General features: G+C 46.8%; 1 protein-coding gene across 1 annotated transcript in view; it reads left to right on the forward strand.

The window, feature by feature from the left end:
• LOC135549845 (protein Jumonji-like) overlaps positions 1-21,513 on the forward strand; it is a 93,187-nt gene extending 71,674 nt beyond the window's left edge. Inside the window, 14 exon segments of the mRNA XM_064980184.1 lie at positions 1,834-2,013; positions 4,532-4,725; positions 7,842-8,579; positions 8,582-9,044; positions 9,566-10,083; positions 12,670-12,762; positions 12,870-12,988; positions 13,499-13,569; positions 13,915-14,029; positions 16,925-17,213; positions 17,618-17,748; positions 17,991-18,174; positions 18,317-18,424; positions 18,992-21,513. Of these exon segments, the coding sequence (XP_064836256.1) occupies positions 1,834-2,013; positions 4,532-4,725; positions 7,842-8,579; positions 8,582-9,044; positions 9,566-10,083; positions 12,670-12,762; positions 12,870-12,988; positions 13,499-13,569; positions 13,915-14,029; positions 16,925-17,213; positions 17,618-17,748; positions 17,991-18,174; positions 18,317-18,424; positions 18,992-19,171 (3,383 nt within the window). The 3' untranslated portion in view covers positions 19,172-21,513.
• The last annotated feature ends 456 nt before the right edge of the window (positions 21,514-21,969 follow it).

The following is a 21,969-nucleotide window of genomic DNA, read 5'->3' on the forward strand; positions in this document are numbered from 1 at the left end:
TTTTTTGTTAGACATGAAAAACTGTAAAACACCAGCAAATCAGCTCCAAGTGATTTTCATTGAGGAGATCTGTTACAAACTCGTCCCACGCATAATAGAGATATACATTGAGTTTACAAAGCATTAAGATCTGGAGACCGGTTGAAGATGAAGGGGGGGAGACCAGTTAAAGATGAAGGGGAGGAGACCGGTTAAAGACGAAGGGGAGGAGACCGATTAAAGACGAAGGGGAGGAGACCGGTTAAAGACGAAGGGGTGGAGACCGGTTAAAGACGAAGGGGAGGAGACCGGTTAAAGATGAAGGGGGGGAGACCGGTTAAAGATGAAGGGGAGGAGACCGGTTAAAGATGAAGGGGAGGAGACCGGTTAAAGATGAAGGGAAGGAGACCGGTTAAAGATGAAGGGGAGGAGACCGGTTAAAGATGAAGGGGAGGAGACCGGTTAAAGATGAAGGGGAGGAGACCGGTTAAAGATGAAGGGGAGGAGACCGGTTACAGATGAAGGGGAGGAGACCGGTTAAAGATGAAGGGGAGGAGACCGGTTAAAGATGAAGGGAAGGAGACCGGTTAAAGATGAAGGGGAGGAGACCGGTTAAAGATGAAGGGGAGGAGACCGGTTAAAGATGAAGGGGAGGAGACCGGTTAAAGATGAAGGGGAGGAGACGGGTTACAGATGAAGGGGAGGAGACGGGTTACAGATGAAGGGGAGGAGACGGGTTACAGATGAAGGGGAGGAGACGGGTTACAGATGAAGGGGAGGAGACGGGTTACAGATGAAGGGGAGGAGACGGGTTACAGATGAAGGGGAGGAGACGGGTTACAGATGAAGGGGAGGAGACGGGTTACAGATGAAGGGGAGGAGACGGGTTACAGATGAAGGGGAGGAGACGGGTTACAGATGAAGGGGAGGAGACGGGTTACAGATGAAGGGGAGGAGACGGGTTACAGATGAAGGGGAGGAGACGGGTTACAGATGAAGGGGAGGAGACGGGTTACAGATGAAGGGGAGGAGACGGGTTACAGATGAAGGGGAGGAGACGGGTTACAGATGAAGGGGAGGAGACGGGTTACAGATGAAGGGGAGGAGACCGGTTACAGATGAAGGGGAGGAGACGGGTTACAGATGAAGGGGAGGAGACGGGTTACAGATGAAGGGGAGGAGACGGGTTACAGATGAAGGGGAGGAGACGGGTTACAGATGAAGGGGAGGAGACGGGTTACAGATGAAGGGGAGGAGACGGGTTACAGATGAAGGGGAGGAGACGGGTTACAGATGAAGGGGAGGAGACGGGTTACAGATGAAGGGGAGGAGACCGGTTACAGATGAAGGGGAGGAGACCGGTTACAGATGAAGGGGAGGAGACCGGTTACAGATGAAGGGGAGGAGACCGGTTAAAGAAGGATGGTTAAGATTTGAGACATGGGTTGTGGATGTCTGCCATTCAGAGGATGAATGGGCAAGACAAAAGATTGAAGTGCCTTTGAACAGGGTATGGTAGTAGGTGCCAGGCGCACCGTTTGGTGTCAAGAACTGCAATGCTGCTGAGATTTTCACTCAACAGTTTCCTGTGTGTATCAAGAATGGTCCACCACCCAAATGACATCAAGCCAATTTGACACAACTGTGGGAAGCATCGGAGTTAGTTAGTTTTAGACACCATGAGATTTAAAATCACCAGTTTTGCTTTTATGACATTTTCTGGGATGCTGTGATTTTACAGTATTGCATGGTGCACTCTCAGACGACTGCAGTAGCTCTCTCTCTCCTCTCCACACATAACTGCTCGGTAGGTTCTCATTGGTTTTAACCTGCTCTGTCTCTCCCCCCCCCCAGGTTTGTCAGCATTGCCCAGTAACATGGCGTACTTTGGGAGCTCTCAGGATGAAGATGAGCTAGATGACGATGAAGAGGAATACGAGGATGTGAAGCCAGACATCAGCGTGGCGTCTACTTCCTGTCAGTCCACGCCCAGGAAGGGCAAACCCCCAGGGAAACATGCCGTCAACGGCCACGGTACGACAACGTCCTCTTACCTACCTAACCCAGTAAGAAACTGTCATCTCTCTCCTTTTCACCAACCTAACCCCGAACTGCCCTGACCAATCACAACACAGATATTTAACACTCACCAATCACGTTTGAGGGCCGAAGTGGAACAGGTGGAATGGACCTAATACGTACAAGAGACCCACATGTGTAGAGCTGTCTGCAGCCGAGCATGGCTGAGTTAGTCTCCACACTCTCGCTCCCTCTCTGAGGGAGCATTCCATCTTTCCACTCCAATTAACACTAGGAGGGAACAGAGGTAACAAGGTGTTTATGCATTCAGCTCACAGCGAGCCAGGGAGGAGGGGATCAGGGACGGACAACAAGGGGCGCACACCCCACAGCCCCGCCTCTTTCATGCACACACTGTACGCTGCCCAGACGTGGAGAGATGGACAGCTTAACAGGAAAGTTGGAAAATCTCTCGAGGGAAAAAGGGTGTGTGACTCTGAGGGGCGCTTGTCTTAAGGAAACGCGTCACGTTAAAACAGAACAATGTGCCAGTGGTGGTGAAAGCTACAAGCAGGCAAAGCCACACAAGAACGATCTACATGTTATCAGTGGCATATGCTTGGTGTTGCTCGCTGTGTCCCAGACGCTGTGGTCCTCCTCCCTGTGACAAAATATCCTCCAGGCCAGGCAATCCCCATGGAAACAAGGCCAGTGGTTCAGTTCCTCCTCTAGATTTGCAGACAGGGGTTTAGAAAGTGAGCACTTTGACATAGTAGCGTGGCCAAAGCAATATTTACCAAATTAGCCTGTCCTATGGCGGCACACTCGCTCTCGGTACAGTGTTAGGCCTGGGCCGTAAGTACCGTAGAAGCCCGTCTCCCAGTACACTGTTAGACCTGTACCGTAGAAGCCTGTCTCCCAGTACACTGTTAGACCTGGCCAGTACAGTACACTATAAGGCCGTGTGTCAGATGTGACACTTTAAAATGCAGCATGGGCAGGACTCCAGTAGTTTATATGAGCTGCAAGGCACAGAGAGAGTGAGAAACCACAGAGCTCTGCTTTCATTACCCTGCACCTCAATAACCCCAGCCATGTTTACATTTCTAGATTAAACACCTTTTATTGAGTTGCGTTTTGTGGTAGCTTTTCAAAACGCCAGCCTTTCAGCAAGGGACTTTGTCAGATGGAGTGGCGGGGGGGTGGGGGGGGGGCATGTCATTTTATAAACGTCAGCGCCGGTTGATATTTAAACACTGTAAAAATAAAGTGAACCTCATAAAATATGAAGCGAGAACTATTGAATATGTGTTTAATTGAATGGTTCAGACAGTTAATATCAGTGTTTCTGCACTAGTCTGAGGTTAGCAGGGCTGTAGTCTGGTGCTTGACCAACATAATGTTCCCCACATGTGACTGTACAAGACTGGAGAAAATATTTCATTGTGACATTATAAATTCTTGTTGCGGTTTTAATATACAGTGCTTTCAGAAAAAAAACTCACACCCCTTGACTTTTGTGTTCCAGCCTGAACTTAAAATGGATTCAAATGAGATTTTTGGGGGGTCACTGGACTATACACAGTACACCATAATGTCAAAGTGGAATTATGTTTTTCAAAATTTTGTACAAATGAAAAGCGGAAATGTTTTCAGTCAATAAGTATTCAACCCCTTTGTTATGGCAAGCCTAAATAAGTTCAAGAGTAGAAATGTGCTTATTAACAAGTGACTTAAGTTGCAATGACTCACTCTGTGTGCAATAACTACCTCATCTCTCTACAAACGCAATGGCCTTGTTATTTAGACTGTCCGGCCCGAGATTGGAAGATTGGGCGTTCGATCCTTGGCCGAGTCATACCAAAGACTGTAAAAATGGGACCTGATGCGTTTCTGCTTGACACTCTGCATTAAGGAGATTGATTGGAGATAAGGCCCTGCGATAGACTAACATTCTGTCCAGGGGGTGTACTTGTATACTGAACAAAATTATAAATGCAACATGTAAAATGTTGGTCTCATGTTTCATGAGATGAAATTAAAGATCCGATTTAATGTTTCATTGGCACAAAAAGCATATTTTTCTCAAATGGTGTTCACAAATGTTAACATCCCTGTTATAACTTGTCAAGATAATCCATCCACTTGACAGGTGTGACATATCAAGAAGCTGATTAGACCAGCGGATCATTACACACATGCACCTTGTGCTGGGGACAGTAAAAGGACACCCTAGAATGTGCAGTTTTGTCACAACACAATGGGGGGTGTATTTATGTCTGTAATAAAGCCTTTTTGGGGGGTAAAAACTCATTCTGATTGGCTGGGCCTGGCCATTAAAAACACGTTTTCACTTTGTCATTATGGGGTATTGTGTGTAGATGGGTAAGAAAAAAACATGTTTAATCCATTTTAAGTTCAGACTGTAACACCGCAGCATCCCTCTACACAGATCTGAGATCATCTTTTCTCTACTTTTGGTCCAGTGTTCAACCTTCTAAACTGATCTAAGATCATCTTCTCTCCTGTTCAGTGTTGGATGGCCACAGCAAGTCACCCCGGGACAGCCACAAGCCCAGAGGGAAGGAGTGGGTGCAGGTGAGGGAGCGCAGTGAGAGGGCCGAGGCCCGGAGGGAGCAGGCCCTCAGCCAGCCAGAGGCCACAGCCAGGGGCCACACTACCAATGGACTGTCTCACAGGAGGGCTGCAGAGGAGCCCCGCAAGCAGGTACAGCATCTATACCTGAACAGTATGCTTGGTTAATTCGGCTAATATGTAACTCTCTATAACGGTCATAAAGATGGCTGACCAGCATGCTTCAGTAACCACCAGGCGAGAGCAGACATTATCATTAGACGAGCATTAATGTGTGACGACGATGAACGGTGACATATTGTTAATATGGTAACGTAGCAGCAGCATGCTCAGTGTGAAATCCCTGAGCTCCTTTCCTCTCCTGCCTTTGAAACACAATTGTTACACAGATGCAGTCTTCTACTATATTTACTACTGGAGCTGGGCTGTCAAAGCTGCCTTCCTGTCCAAGAAGGAGCTCTGCTAAGGAGGAGAGGAGGAGGGGATGACGGGAGGAGGGAGAGTACCTTTGGCCCAGTTTAAAATGCACATAGTGGTTCTGACAGTTACATGAGCTAATCAGAGGGGAGCACTGGGGGCTTTGCCTCTCGTCAGAGAGCAGCATCATGACCGGCAGCTCGGCTCCCCCAGACAGCCGGTACACCGGAGCTGGGCCACGCTGTCTCATGACGATGCCGGGCCTGTGTTTTAAGTGCCGCCAACTGACTAATTAAGGAACAATGAATCTCAATGAGCAGGGGAAAGCTAAGACAAACTACGCTGAAGTGATTGGCCTTTGTTCTAGCCCTCTGCCCTCTCTCTGCTTTCTGTCTCTCCCCGTCTCTCGCTCTCTCTGTCTGTCTCCCTGTGTGTGTGCTCATGTGTTGTACTGGCAGATTCACCGTCCTTGGCAACAGAGCTCCAATCATTTTGAGGCATTCACATTTTTAGTCTTCTGATATTAACTGTGAGAGTGCAGCATCAGGGCGATATCCAATCCCCTGGCCGATAGCAACGCGATCATGATCCCTAGACTGTGGAAGGGAATCAGCCATAGTTCAAATGATTATCATACAAGAACCCATTGGCCCTGTTTATACAGCATTTAGTTAGCGCAAGTCAGACTAATGATATTCTGTGAAATCTGAACTGGGGGATGTTATTTGGTCAGGAAAATTGAGCTGCTGCTCCTGTCTCCTGTTGACCTTTGTCTCGGTTTTAAAAGTCATTATGCTGAAGACTATTCATGTAGACAGACCTCGAAGACCATCTTTTCAGCTATCACATTGATGTGCTTGTTTTTATGTACTTTTGAGTGCTACATTGTTTGTGGGTTTTTTAAATTGATAAGTGTGTCCGTTTCTCTATGCGCTGGAAGAGTCACGGTTACGCTTCCTGATCCAGTCTTTTCAAATTGGTTGCTGAGCTCTAGATCTCTTCCTATGGGCTGCTGAGCTGCAGTGGATCCAGTCTGTTCCTATGGGCTGCTGAGCTGCAGTGGATCCAGTCTGTTCCTATGGGCTGCTGAGCTGCAGTGGATCCAGTCTGTTCCTATGGGCTGCTGAGCTGCAGTGGATCCAGTCTGTTCCTATGGGCTGCTGAGCTGCAGTGGATCCAGTCTGTTCCTATGGGCTGCTGAGCTGCAGTGGATCCAGTCTGTTCCTATGAGCAGCTGATTTGCTGTAGATCCGTCCTCTTCCTATGGGCCGCTGAGCTGCAGATGTTGAGCTGCAGATCTTCCTGCCATCCTGCAGATGGACTATAGCAACACATGATGTCATCCTGAGCCATCCCCCGCCTCCCCCCTCCTCTCTTTCCACTCACATGGGACCAAAATCCACTTTAGAGAGTTGGCTGTGGTTCTGTTCTCTCTTGTTCCCTCACTCTTTCTCCCTCTCCCTCGCTTACTCTGTCTGTTTCCTGTAATGATTTTTCTTTATTTTTTTTTCTCACCAGTCTTTCAGTGCCTTCTACAGGGCCCTTCACCTTCTCCACAGGGCTGGGATGTAGCCGGTCTCCTCTCTCTCGCTCCTCTCTGTCTCAGACCAGACTATTACAGAGCAAAGGCCGCTGCTCACATGCACACCAACCCTTGAGAGAGTTGTGCAGCAGAGTAGAGCCAGTGAGCCCTCTAGTGGTGAAACTAAAGTAGACATCCACCACCCAGCCTGCTGTGCCTTTGTCAGCATATCTGTTTTGGTCACAGCTGGCCCACTGGCTCTCTGTTCTATTATTTTGGTTGTGAAGGCAAAATGGATGAGTTTGACCCTTAAGCAAGTTGTTTAAATTCTGCAGACAGAAGTCTCTGAATCTGATGTTGTCTTTGGTTATAGCTCTATCCCTCTAGAGTTGAGAATCTGTTGTATTGGTTGAATCTTTGGCATCGTGCTGCTTTGAGACCCTGGCAGATGTCACACTGCGTTTAGCCACTCTGCCATCCATCACTCTGGCCTGCCGGGGCGACGGGATTCGCTCTCTCTCTCTCTCTCGTGCTCTCTGTCTGTGTGTGTATTTTTCCACTATTGAGGGGAGCAGGATTTATGAAGGGGGTCACATTTCACTCCCCTTATCTTTTAATAGCCTCTCTTTGTGTTGGCTGCACCTGATAGAAGCAGGGTTGCAGCTGTATTGTACTCCTAATGCAGAGGTGTTCAGGGGGCAGCAGAGGGAACAGAGAGAGGGAGACAACTCTGCTTCTTCCACTGGTGGATCTGGGTGGCTTTATTCCCCCAGCTGCGTTTAGCCAGCGAGGCCTCCGATGTAACTTAAGCTAGCTACATTTCAGAGCTCACATGTTCAGCAGGGGTTCTCAGATCTGCAGGGTAAAAAACTTTTATTTGAGGCATTAAAGGCGAATTAAAGAGCTTAAGGAAACTATACCAAATAAAACTGTCTTCATGTGCTGGGATAGAGTTTCAAGTCGTAACCTTTTTTATGTAGTGTTCTCTACATACAGCAGTTGGCTCTAAAATTAAAGCCTCACTCCTATTTGGGCCGGGATGGCTTTTTTCAGCTGTTGAAGCTAATATTGTTTAGTTTTTTTGCCCTGTGAGGAGTGTTTGTCCTATAATAGCAGATTTAAAAGGACAACAACCCATGTATAGGCTTCATTGAATAGCAGCAGTTTAAAATGTTTGCTTACTAGTTATTACTTCTTCAATGTGAAGCCACAGCTCCGGAGGGAGAGAGAGAGTGTGTGTTAGAACACAGAATGTTTATGAAGAAATGTTTCTGATCTCTCTCGCTCTCGTTCTCTCTCTCGCTCTCAGGTCTTTAAAGTGAACGGCGTCACACGGCTCTCCCAGCCAGGCGTGCACACGGCCGGTGCCCAAAAAACAAAAGACTTCAGACTGCCGTCCAAAACTGTGAAGGGCCAAGTCACATACACCAAAGCAAAACGAGAACTGGTCAAGAAAACCAAACTGAACCACCGCAAACACAGCACTGCTGCTTCCCATAGAGCCAATAGCAACAATCACCACCGCCACCAGCGACTCCCCCTCTCCAACTCAGGAAAAGCCCAGAATAGCAAAGCAAAAACACGCAAACAGGTGCTATTATCCAATGGGGTGTACAAGGTGGCTAACGGGGGCGGTGTGCGCCTCAACGGTCGCCTCTGTGCCAAGCAGGAGGTGGGCAGGCAGGGGCGTGAGGGGCTGAGGAACTCCAAGCGGAGGCTGGAGGTGGCGGTGGCTGCCATCGGGGCGGTGGCTGACTCCCAGGGTCAGCTGGTCATCCTGGAGAATAACCCCAACCCTAAGAAGACAAAACAGCACCAGACTAGCCCTCTGGAAACACGCAGTAAGAAAGCATGTCAGGACAAGACCTTGGTCCCCAACGGACACATTGTCATGGAAACCACCCCTCCCCCGACCCTGCTAGCCCCACCCCCTCCCCCGACTCCTCCCGCCACACCACCAGCCAATCCAGAGCCAGAGCGTCAGCGGCCCAAGCGGGCATCAGCCGGCAAGCTGATGTTCATCAGACAAGCACAGCAGCGGGGCCGGTTGCCTCTAACCCGAACCACAACCGCTCAACTACCTCAGAATCCCCTTGCCACACTTCTGGACACAACCCTGGACATATCCCTCACAAACCAGCAGAGCCCCGGCCTGACAGGGAGTGGGAAAGGGAGAAGGAGAGAGAGAGGGAGAGGGCGGAGAGGAGCAGGGTGAGCTGGGCGGCGTTGGGTGAGGCGCCAGTGTTCTGTCCCACCCAGCGGGAGTTCCAGGACCCCCTGGTGTACCTGGACTCTGTGCGGGAGGGGGCGGAGCCCTGCGGACTGTGTCGTGTGGTTCCCCCGGCTGACTGGCGCCCAGAGTGCAAACTGAACGATGAGATGCGCTTTGTGACCCAGGTGCAGCGCATCCACAAGCTGGGCCGTCGCTGGGGCCCCAACGTACAGAGGCTAGCCTGCATCAAGAAGCATCTCAAATCTCAGGGCATCACCATGGAAGACCCCCCGCTCATCGGTGAGTCTAACTCATAGACTGTCACTACTTTACCAGCCACACACACACTTAACCCGATCCCCCTGGTCGTTAGTTGGTCTGACAGTCAAACACACATATAGGCTGGACGAATGTCGCAAAACAAACCGCTTTAGCAAACATTGGGTCTCGAAGGTATTGACAATACAATAAAATGTTTGTTGCATTCCACCAATGGTATCTGGTATTTTTACTGCAGATGTCAATAACAATATTCAGATGTATGTCTGTGAGGCAGTAAAACCACAACCTAGCATGTTGCTTGACACCTTAGATTTCTCACTCAGCAGCTTTATGTGTTTTTACACTGAAAGAGGCTGTTTATCTGACTGAAATAAATGTTTGAGTCTGTATAAGAATGCGGCCGATGTTGTGCTATGACTATCAAAGAAGTGTTAAACTCATGGCCATTGACCCTCACCCATTCCTCTCTCCCCAGGCGGTTGTGGGGTTTGGGTTAGGCTTAACCCTGTATCTGACCCCATCTCCCTCTCTTCCTCCAGGTGGCTGTGAGGTTGACCTGGCTCGGTTCTTCCAGCTGATTAATGACATGGGCGGTATGCAGCAGGTGATGGACCTGAAGAAGTGGAGTAAACTGGCTGATCTGCTGCGGATCCCCAAGTCAGCCCAGGACCGTCTGGCCAAGCTGCAGGAGTCCTACCTCCAGTACCTGCTGTCGTATGACTCTCTGTCCCCCGAGGAGCACCAACGCCTGGAGAGGGAGGTGCTGCAGGAGAAGGAGGGCTTGGAACGCCTCAGGGGGCCCCTGGAGGGCCACACAGAGAGGAACCTGGCCCTGCCGCGCTACGAGCCTAAGAACGGGCTGGCCGGCAGTCTGGTGCAGCGCAGCAACGGTCAACTGTGCAGCCGGCTGAAGGAGCTGGACAGTCAGCAGCTGAAGGTGGGACGCCGGAGGCTGTTCGCTCAGGAAAAGAATAATGGGGACACGACACAGCAGGAGGAAGAGGAGGCGGATATGGAGAAAGGTGTTCTCAGTGACCAGCACAAGTGTATTTACAAGGTGAGGCACAGGAAACAACAATGCACATCCTTTTTAAAACTGCGTTTTTGTTCATTCCTCTCACGCCTCCCACGTCATCTAGTTCCAGTCCTGCTTGCTTTATTCTGTTGTTCTAGGTGATGGAATGTAGGTCAGTGCTGAGCTGGTTGAAATGGAGCCACAGACAGCAGGCCTCTGCTTCTCTACTCCACATCTCTCTGTCCTGCCCTGCCTCTCTCTGCCCACACTTCGGCCTACACACACATACAGTTGAAGTCGGAAGTTTACATACGCTTAGGTCATTAACTTGTTTTTCACCACTCCACAAATTTTTGGTTAACAAACTAGTTTTGGTCAAGTCGGTTAGGACATCTACTTTGTGCATGACGTCATTTTTCCAACAATTGTTTACAGACAAATTATTTCACTTATAATTCACTGTATCACAATTCCAATGGGTCAGAAGTTTACATACACTAAGTTGACTGTGCCTTAAACAGCTTGGAAAATTCCATAAAATTGTCATGGCTTTATAAGCTTCTGGTAGGCTAATTGACATCATTTGTGTCAATTTGAGGTGTACCTGTGGATGTATTTCGAGGCCTACCTTCAAATTCTGTGCCTCTTTGCTTGACATCATGGGAAAATCAAAATAATTCAGCCAAGACCTTAGAAAAAAAATGGTAGACCTCCACAAGTCTGGTTGATCCTTGGAGCGTTTTCCAAATGCCTGGCAGTACCACGTTCATCTGTACAAACAATAGTACGCACGTATAAACACCATTGGACCACGCAGCCGTCATACCGCTCAGGAAGGAGACGTGTTCTGTCTCCTAGAGATGAACGTACTTTGGTGCAGAAAGTGCAAATCAATCCCAGAACAACAGCAAAGGCCCTTGTGAAGATGCTGGAGGAAACAGGTGCAAAAGTATCTATATCCACAGTAAAACGAGTTCTATATCGGCATAACCTGAAAGGCTGCTCAGTTCCAAAACCGCCATGAAAAAGCCAGACCACAGTTTGCAACGGCACATGGGGACAAAGATCATACTTTTTAGAGAAATGTCCTCTGGTCCGATGGAACAAAAATATAACTTTTTGGCCATAATGACCATCGTTATGTTTGGAGGAAAAAGGGGGAGGCTTGCAAGCCGAAGAACACCATCCCAACTGTGACGCATGGGGGTGGAAGCATCATGTTGTGGGGTTGCTTTGCTGCAGGAGGGACTGGTGCACTTCACAAAATATATGGCATCATGAGGAAGGGAAATTATGTGGATATATTGAAGCAACATCTCAGAACATCAGTCAAGAAGTTAAAGCTTGATTGCAAATGCGTCTTCCAAATGGACAATGACCCCAAGCATACTTCCAAGGTTGTGGCAAAATGGCTTAAGGACAATAAAGTCAAGGTATTGGAGTTGCCATCACAAAGTCCTGACCTCAATCCTATAGAAAATTTGTGGCCAGAACTAAAAAAGTGTGTGCGAGCAAGGAGGCCTACAAACCTGACTCAGTTACACCAGCTCTGTCAGGAGGAATGGGCCAAAATTCACCCAACTTATTGTGGAAACCTTTGGAAGGCTACCTGAAACATTTGACCCAAGTTAAACAATTTAAAGGCAATGCTACCAAATACTAATTGAGTGTATGTAAACTTCTGACCCACTGGGAATGTGATGAAAGAAATATAAGCTAAAATAAATCATTCTATTCTATTATTCTGACTTTTCACAATCTTAAAATAAAGTGGTGATCCTAACTGACCTAAAACAGGGAATGTATGATTAAATGTCAGGAATTGTGAAACTGAGTTTAAATGTATTTGGCTGAGTTGTATGTAAACTTCCGACTTCAACTGTATACACACACAAACACACGACAGCTTCCTGACGCAGACGCTCCCCCTGCTGCTCTTCTCAAATCATGTCACATGCGTCAAATACAACAGGTGAAATTTTACAGTGAAAAACCTTAGTGAAATTCATACTTACAAGCCGTTAATAACCAACAATGCAGTTCAATTAATAGTTTTTAAATAAAATAAAGTTAAAAAAAATACAAAGTAACACAGTAGAATTACATAACAATAACGAGTCTACATACAGGTGGCCCGGTACTGAGTAAATGTGCGGGGGTACAGGTTAGAGGAGGTGTGATGTAATATAGTTTCTAACCCTAGCCTGCTGTGTGTCTGTGATCATGACATCTCAAACACCGTTCTGGTCTGGATTCCATTTCAATCGTTTTCCTCCCCAACACAAGCAGACCCATAAGACATGAGATCAGTAAAATTACAGTAACCCAAAGACGGTACAGGCAGTTTTTATCGACGCCATCATGGCCCCTCCAATCGTGACGAGGCATCCCAGGGAAGGTTCATATTAGCTAGTCATGCTCAGAAACGTTCGACATGGAGCTGCAGAGACTTGCATACAGTACACTCGGGTCATCCAGTCTTTCGTTTTTCATTGCATAATTTAGCCCTGGTGTATGTATGGCTATATGTTTCTCTTAAAGGCTCGTCCATAGGCTGGTATTTGCTTTTACAGGGTACCTGACTCTGTTTGATGCTAGTTGTACTATGTGGCCAATCTTGTGTTGCAGGGGAAATCTGTATCTCTCACAAACTTCTTTAGGATAGCCAGGAACACCATGACCATGTGCTTTAACAAAGAGCCCGGTGCTGCTGAGGTCGAGGTAAGAATGGCATGTCTTAGTCACTACTGTAAATTGAGCTTGTTTTTTTTTGTGTGTGCACATTTTATCGATCACTGCTCACTTCTCCTTTTTGTCTTCCTTGACAGCAAGAATACTGGAGGATAGTGGAGCAGAGGCACTGCCATGTGGCAGTGCATTATGGGAAAGTGGACACCAACACACACGGAAGTGGCTTCCCTGTGGGAAAGTCCGAGCCATTTTCTAAGTAAGAAGACCCAATGTCATCACACACTAAACATAGAAATACCCAATATGGTCCCACTTTATATTACGTTTGGCTTCATAATGCCTTCATAATGCCTTCATAATGCCTTCATAAGTACTACATAAATGTGTTAATCTATAACCATATCTCATGCTTTTATAAATGGTTCATAAATTTGGCATAACTTACAATCACCAATGTCAAATGTTTCATAACTCGCTATGTCAAATATGATACAGTATGACAGATTTATAAATGCTTTCTGAAGCCTCAATTTAATGATATTTATTGGTGCTTATGCCATAGGAGTGGGTTATGTCGTATTTGACATTGGCGGTTATGCCACATTTGTGAACCCTTTATAAAGCATGACCTACAGTTATACATTTGTAACACATTTGTGTAGTGTTTATGTGTTTAGTGTTATTTATTTAACATCTCTTGACTGACCACTGTGGAATGACTGTCCTCCATCTGACCCTGACAGTGACTGTTCACTCTCCGTTTCAGACATGGATGGAACCTCACTGTCCTCCCAAATAATTCTGGATCCATTCTGCGGCATCTTGGAGCCGTGCCCGGTGAGATTTCTACCCTAACCCCTGATCCTCACTCTAACCCTCACCCCTGATCCTCAACCCCTCTCTCGCACAAACCCTCACCCCTGATCCTCAACCCCTCTCTCACACAAACCCTCCCCCCTGAGGCACTGTAGACAATGGGAAGATCTCAGTTGCATACTCCTCGTCCCCTTCCCTAAACCCATTGGATAAGAATGCCAGAGGTCCCTCCCTTGTGACCTTTTCCTCCAATGGGTTTTGAGAAAGAGCTGAGGAAAGAGGACGCTAGGAGTATTGAGATCTTCCCATTGTGAGGTCTGTTGTGGTCTCTGCTGTTTTAAAATGGACTCCTCTGTCTCTCCGTAGGGGTGACCATTCCCTGGCTGAACATCGGCATGGTCTTTTCTACCTCATGCTGGTCTCGAGACCAAAACCGCCTTCCATACATTGATTACTTACACACTGGTGCTGACTGCATTTGGTAAGTATCCCAACATGACCACCTCTGCTTCTCTTCCTCCTCACAGGTAATGTGTACTGTACAAGGACATTACAAAGATATGTGGTTTTTCTAACGTGACATGGAATTAGCACCCATCTCGGATCAGGCTTGTAATTAGCTGATCAAATTCCATCCTCGGACACACGTCAGTCTTTTGGAAATCTGTATTTATGCCAAAGTGGCTCTCTTTAAAGCCACCCAGAAATGACTGGGTGGTATAGCAAAGCCACAGACATTAGTGTGTTGTGTATTTGACCTGTTATGAAGGCAATGTTTATTCTCTTTGCATTAGCCCAAATTGAATGTAATGGCAATGAAGGGGTTGAGAAAGGGCATTGGCTGTAGACATCCAGCAGCCCAACCCCCTCCCTCCCCATGTGTTCTACCTGCTCATTGGTGGTGACACAGGTGAGTAGCAATGCGCTAGGAGGTTCCTGAGATGAAGGCAAGTCATAATCAACATCATTGACCGCCTGCTCTCTTGAAGTATGAATGTTCCCCTCATCTTTTCATGGTGTGTCTGCATGTATTAGGCCAGGGGTTCCCAAACATTTTCACTCGGGGACCCCCCGTCCAGCACACGCCATGTTTATTTCTAAGGGCACAAGAACTGCTCATGACACAAACTGTTCACACCCCTCTTGTTGGTGGAGAGAATTTCCTGTTTAAAGCATATTTCCTGCAATTCTACACATTTTGTCATTGGGTGCAAAGAAAATGTTGTAGTTTTAAAGCAAATTTTCTTCCAATTCTGTCTAATGCCATGTCTAATGTGTATTCTTGTGATATTTGAGAAACCAAAAAATTACAACAGTATCTATGTGCTACAACATCTAAGTAAAAAAAAAAGTTAGCTGATCATGGGCTAGGTGATCTGGACATTTCTTAAGTTATAAATAGCTCGATAAAGGTACACAATATATACGAAAGTATGCGGACAAATTAGTGGATTTGGCTATTTCAGCCACACCCGTTGCTGACAGGTGTATAAAATAGAGCACACGGCCATGCAGTCTCATATACAAACATTGGCAGTAGAATGGTCTTACTGAAGAGCTCAGTCACTTTCAAAGGGGCACTGTCATTTTATTTATTGAACCTTATTTTAACTAGGCAAGTCCGTTAAGAACAAATTCTTATTTTCAATGACGGCTTACACTAGCCAAACCTGGACGACCCTGGGCAAATTGCGTGCTGCCCTATCGGACTCCCAATCACGGCTGTTTGTGATACAGCCTGGGTGCCACCTTTACAATAAGTCAGTTCGTCAAATTTCTGCCCTGCTAGAGCTGCATCAGTCAACTGTAAGTGTTATTGTGAAGTGGAAATGTCTAGGAGCAACAACTGCTCGGCCGCAAAGTGGTAGGCCACACAAGCTCACAGAACAGGGCCGCCGAGTGCTGTAGTGTGTAAAAATGGTCTGTCTGTCACTTGCAACACTCCAAACTGCCTCTGGAAGCAACCTCAACACAATAATGTTTTGTCGGGAGCTTCATAAAATGGGTTTCCATGGCCAAGCAGCCGCACACCATGCACAATACTGCTGGAGTGGCGTAAAGCTCGCCGCCATTGGACTCTGGAGCAGTGGAAACACATTCTCTGGCGTGATGAATCACGGTCCACCATCTGAGAGTCCAACGAAGAATCTTGGATTGGCGGATGCAAGGAGAACGCTACCTGCCCCGAATGCATAGTGCCAACTGTAAAGTTTGGTGGATGAGGAATAATGGTATGGAGCAGTTTTTCATGGTTTGGGCTAGGCCCCTTCGTTCCAGTGAAGGGAAATCTTAACGCTACAACATACAATGACATTCTAGACAATTCTGCACTTGTGGCAACAGTTTGGGTGAAGGCCCTTGTTTCAGAATTTCAAATCCCCGTGCGCAAGCGAGGTCCATTGAGAAATGGTTTGTTGAGATCAGTGTGGAAGAACTTGTCAGGGCTCTGTGCAAGCCAGTCATCAACCCCATCGGACACCTTTGGGATGAATTGGAACACCGGTTGCGAGCCAGGCCTAATCACGCAACATCAGCGCCCGACCTCACTAATGCTCTTGTGGCTGAATGGAAGCAAATCCCAGAATGGAAGTTGTTATACCATGGGAGAGGACCAACTCCATATTAATGCCCATGATTTTGGAATGAGATATTCGACGAGCAGGTGTCCACATATACATTTAGTCATGTAGTGTGTGCAATGACTAACACAAGAGGAACTGAAGATGAACTACCCAATTTTGGAAGTGCACCTGGCGCCTTCTACGATTTATAACTTTCAAGAGTACGTTTAAAGCTGCCCCCTCGCATCCCCTAGTTTGGGAAACACTGTCCTAGAGTTACAGGAATGGGCCAGACAGCCTGTCTACACGTGCCAGAGTTACAGGAACGGGCCAGACAGCCTGTCTACATGTGCCAGAGTTACAGGAAGTGCTAGTTTGGGATGCTCTAGAACAAGCGTAAGTCTGTTACACTGTTCCCAGAGGACTTAGTTGTCCAGTTCTATAATGCAATCAAGATCCTCCATTTTACAGATGAAACCACAGACGGACTGACCACTCTACCTACAGGCCATGATCCGTACAGGCTGTGATTCCCCACAGGAAAGCGGCCTCTCAGGCTGTCATTCACTCTGTCAACCTTCTCTCTCGCACCTCTTGAGGCAGTGCATAAGCACATACCTTGATCTGACTGTTCAAAGCTGAGGGGTTACACTGCACAGTTGATGTCCTGCATACCACACACACACACACACACACACACACACACACACACACACACACACACACACACACACACACACACACACACACACACACACACACACACACACACACACAGTTGGATGAGCCTGAGTGGTCCCCTCTCGTCCTGCCAGGTATTCTGTTCCTGCTGAAGAGAAGGTGAAGCTTGACAAGGTGGTTCACACACTGCTGCAGGCCAACGGGACCCCTGGGCTGGAGATGCTGGAGAAGAACATCATGATCTCTCCGGAGGTGCTTTGTCAAGAGGGTATCAAGGTCCACCGCACCGTCCAGCAGAGTGGTCAGTTTGTGGTCTGCTTCCCTGGGACCTTTGTGTCCAAGGTCTGCTGTGGCTACAGTGTGTCGGAAACCGTTCACTTTGCCACCCCCCAGTGGATGAACCTGGGATACGAGGCTTCTAAGGTAAGGCTGGAGCTGCTGTCTGCTGCCTCCTTGTGGCCATTTAGAGATATAGCTCATTGTCTACAACAGTATCACTAGAACAGGGCTGCTCACCCCTGTATCTGGAGAGCTACTCTGTCCTGTAGGTTTTCGCTCCAACCCTAATTTAGCACACCTGATTCTAATAATTAGCTGGTTGCTGAGATTAATCAGGTTAGTTCATTGGGGATGGAGCTGAAACCTCCATGAGGGTATTGTAGCTCTCCAGGACAGGGTTGGTGAGCCCCGCTGTACAGTCTATGCACAATTTTGTTCCTGTTGATTAGTGTAGTGTCATATGTAGTTTAATCTGGCTGGTACAAAAGTCTGTAGAACATTGACAGAATATTCTGGTAACCCAGTGTCTCTCTGCCTTCCATCTGTAGGACCTTAAATGCCGGCACATAGCCAAACCCTTCTCCATGGAGAAGTTACTCTACCAGATCGCCACGGCCGAATCGAAGCGCGAGAACGGACACCTTCTGACAACAATCTCCGCTCTTCTCAAAGACCTCAGGTGAGTAGCCATGGAAACCGGTCACATCAAAACATGGATGCTGTTAGCGTCAGCTGCCATGGCAGTATGATCAAAGACCCCAAATGCACTCCATGCTTTAATAGATGGGCTTAGTTTCTACATCAAGGCCAAAAGACATTGAAATAGGACTGACTGTTTGCTGTACTGTGCTTAATCCCAGAGTTTAGTTCTGTTGTGGCGTTTGGAATCACTGAGTTGTGTTGCTCTGTCTGCTCCAATAGGAACATAGAGATGAGACAACGGCAGGAACTGTACGAGGCGGGGCTTCTGTCTTCTGCCCGCTACGGAACACACGACAACAACCTGGTGCCCGGCGACGGACGCAAGAAACCCAGGAAGTGGCTGGCGCTAGAGTCCTCAGAGAGACGCTGCCAGACCTGCCAACACCTCTGCTACCTGTCCATGGTGAGAGCTGTGCCATGGGGAATAGTGCTAGGGCTGGGATACAGAGACGAGTGCTATGATTAGTTGAACTAGCGCTGGTGCTGGGTGAGGATGAATGGAGTTGACCACTCCATGAAAATATGTGTTGTGTTGTCTACACCAGGTGGTCCAGGAGAATGAGAACGTGGTCTTCTGTCTGGAGTGTGCTCTGAGATACGTGGAGAATCACAAGTCCTGCAGAGGCCTCAAGATGATGTATCGTTATGATGAGGTAAGATGCCTTCCCAGAAAGCCGGGAACATTCCCAGGACATTAGCTAACGTTCCCATTTAACTGCGCTATTCAATCTATTGCTGAAGCGTTACAGATTGTGCGATGGACATGTGAAGTACATTTTCCGATTGAGCTGTCACATGCAACATCTACCGTGAACGTAGTCTCCACCATGTTGGGAACATTGCCTTTTTAAGTTTAAATTGGGCTTTAACCCTGAACCTCCGCAATATGGATTGAATAGAGCCCTAAGCTAGTTAAGGTTTTATCTAACATTAGGATGATAACGTCTCAAAAACATTAAAATATATATTTATTTTTTAATGTTTTAAATTAAATATCCTTGGCATGTTTTGTGTTAGAACTTTTGGGCAACCTAATAAATGTTCTGGGAACAATCACAGAACCGATTTTAGTTTGCTGGGATGGCCCGGTCTTATCTGAGTAGAATTGCTCAGAACCTTCAACTGTAGAGTTGCGTAACATGCATATAACACATATGCTTTCTCTCTGATTCCTCCCTTCCCTGGCTGTGCCCCCCCCCCCATGCTTCACCCCCTTGCAGGAGCAGATCAACAGCTTGGTGAAGCAGGTGTGCGGCAAGGCCCTGGGGAAGACGACTGAGAAATGTAACGGTGCGAGCCCCTTTAAACCACCACCCAAACGCGGTCCCCGGAAGAGAGCCACCGTGGAAGTGTCCCTGTCCCGCCTCTCCTCCCACCTGTCTCCCGCAGCCGTCTCCTAAGGACGTTAACACCCCCCACTGCCCCTCCATCTTAGTTTGGCCAATCACTGTTGTCCTTTTTAAAGAAAGAAAAAATATTTCCAGCTTTTAATGCCCCAAATCTCCCCTACCTATGCCCCTTACCATAACAACCCCCCCCCCCCAATTAGTATGGCAAACTTGTGAAAGCAAACTGTATTTTTTGCACTAGCACAGAAAAAACTATTTTTCAGTTTATTTTTTTTTGGCGGGGGGGGGGGTTAGTTGATGTCGTCCTTAGCATTAATTGAAAAGTTCACCGGTAAATGTTGTGCCCCTTGCACTGCCCCCCTCTACACTTTTTGAGGATAGGGTCAGATTGGTCTTCCCTACCCACACTGCAGTCACACCCATCGCCACCTGTCAACTGTGAACAAAGGCACGAACAGAGAAGGTGCTCCTTTTTTCATATTTTATTGAAAGTAGAACCCAAAGTTTGCTCTCGTCTTTAGTTTTTGAAGATGAATTGTTTATATTCTCCTTTTTCACCTGCAGCAGCTCCTGTTGTTCAGGGTCTGTTGCTCCCTAACCCACGCCAGGTAAAACTTGAAAGGCAGATGTTTTGGCTTGCTTGTTATTATTTTGGATTTTAGCTTTGATTTTAGTCTTCTGTGTTTATTTTGTCGTTTTGTTCCTTGGTGGCTGTGGAACTAGCGGTGCCGTGGCTGTATGTCAGAAATACAGACCTCGGTGCCGTGGCTGTACGTCAGAAATACAGCCTGGTGTGCCGTATGTCAGAAACACAGACCTCGGTGCCGTGGCTGTACGTCAGAAATACAGACCTAGGTGCCGTGGCTGTATGTCAGAAACACAGACCTAGGTGCCGTGGCTGATCGTCAGAAACACAGACCTAGGTGTCGTGGCTGTACATCAGAAATACAGCCTGGTGTGCCGTATGTCAGAAACACAGACCTAGGTGCCGTGGCTGTACGTCAGAAATGCAGACCTAGGTGCCGTGGCCGTATGTCAGAAACACAGACCTAGGTGCCGTGGCTGTACGTCAGAAATGCAGACCTGGGTGCCGTTGGTCTCTACCCGTAGTAGAAGGGAGGCCTCCTTCGCTAGCGAGTGAAAACTGTGCCTAATACTCAGCAAGGAGATCCATCGTTTTTGGTGCTGTTGGTTATTATTACTGTATAACAATACAAAAGAAAGGTGAGGTGCTGGCTAACTACTACTCTCCTCTCCCACAGGGATGAGGTTCAAGGTTTTCATGTCCCACAGGGTTAGGGTTCTAGGCTCTCTTCTCCCACAGGGTTAGGTTAGGGTTCTAGGCTCTCCTCTCCCACAGGGTTAGGCTAGGGTTCTATGCTCTCCTCTCCCACAGGGTTAGGTTAGGGTTCTAGGCTCTCCTCTTCTAGATGTGCAATCATGTTAACATTCCATTCTTCCAGTCCTATTGTTTCAGCTGTACCAGTAAACATGACTTATTTTATGATTATTTTATATTTTTATTGTGTATGCGTTCTGATGTGCGTGTAGAACCACTAGTCAAAGGGTGTAAAATGTGAACTATGGAAATCCATGTTGTTTTTTTGCTTTTGCATTTTCCCTTTTTCAGATGTATTATGTTTGATTTTAGGAGACAGTCCAACACAAAAACAAACTTTTGTACATAATCCTGTAAATGTCTTTAAATACTTGAGCCTTTTCTGGGGTGAAGGAAGGAATGATGCCTCTAAAGGTATTAGCGGAAGCAAGGGAGGAAGTGCTTGATGAAGAAAAAGCCTTACGTTTCAGTTTCTTCATGTGTGTGAGTTTGATGCTTACAGGGTTGCTCTGGTTACGTGTATACATTTAAGTGCTGCTTACATCAGTGAGAAAGATATGGAGAAGCAATGGCCCCCTATTTTATTTTTATTTTTTAGCTTTACTTTTTTAAAGAAAAGAGAAAATATGTTCATAAAAAAAATTGTTTTAAATTTTCATTACTGAAAATTCAACAATGTAGTAGCTCATGTTGCACTGAGCTTGCCAGTGGTGGCTGACAAGGTGATCCTATTATCAAGTTTGTTGGTTGTTGTCCTTTACAGAAGACTGAACTGTTTTAGGAGTATTTAATGAAAACCAAGTTTGGTGTTTTCCACAGAAAGTGGTTGTCAAGTTTTTATGGCCTTACAATGTATTTTATTCAGATTTTTTTTTTTTTGCATTTTCTTTTTCTACAGTATAAACTATTGCTCACGGTCGGTCTGGCAAGTTAATTTATTAGCGATGCGTCTCCAACTTTCCTTCCACTTGGAAAGATTTCATGTTGGTTATATTGCCAGTTTTTTTTTACTTTTGCAGTTTGTACTAAAGGTTTAATAAAAACGTACAGACAATTTCACCGTCTTTTCTTTTGTACCTGTGTGTATGTCCGTCTTTGTTGTTCTGAACGTGTCATGTTACGCAACTCACTAACCATTCTACGAATAAGTCTACTCTCCACGTCTAGGGGTCCAAGCCTGACTAATTGGTCCATAACTTGATATAAACCTGTGCGTTCAGTATGAAACTAAAGAGTAAGAGGACCGATGTTGTCTGTAATGTACCTGCATACTTACCAGGGTCCAGGATGAGTTCTGTCCCGACTCTACTAAGCCAGCCCAACCAGGTCATTGATGTTGAAATGGTGACAATTAATATAGAAAAAGGTAAAATCTAAAAGGCATGCCATAACAAAAAGGTATGAAACCAACGCTGTAAGACCCCACCAGACCGAGAGGCTACTTAGTCCCCCTCTCACTCTGCAATAACCTGCTATTCACCCACACCTGTGAGCTATTACTCCACTAGCA

Source organism: Oncorhynchus masou, chromosome 12, assembly GCF_036934945.1.
Source record: "Oncorhynchus masou masou isolate Uvic2021 chromosome 12, UVic_Omas_1.1, whole genome shotgun sequence".
NCBI classification, from domain to species: Eukaryota; Metazoa; Chordata; class Actinopteri; order Salmoniformes; family Salmonidae; genus Oncorhynchus; species Oncorhynchus masou.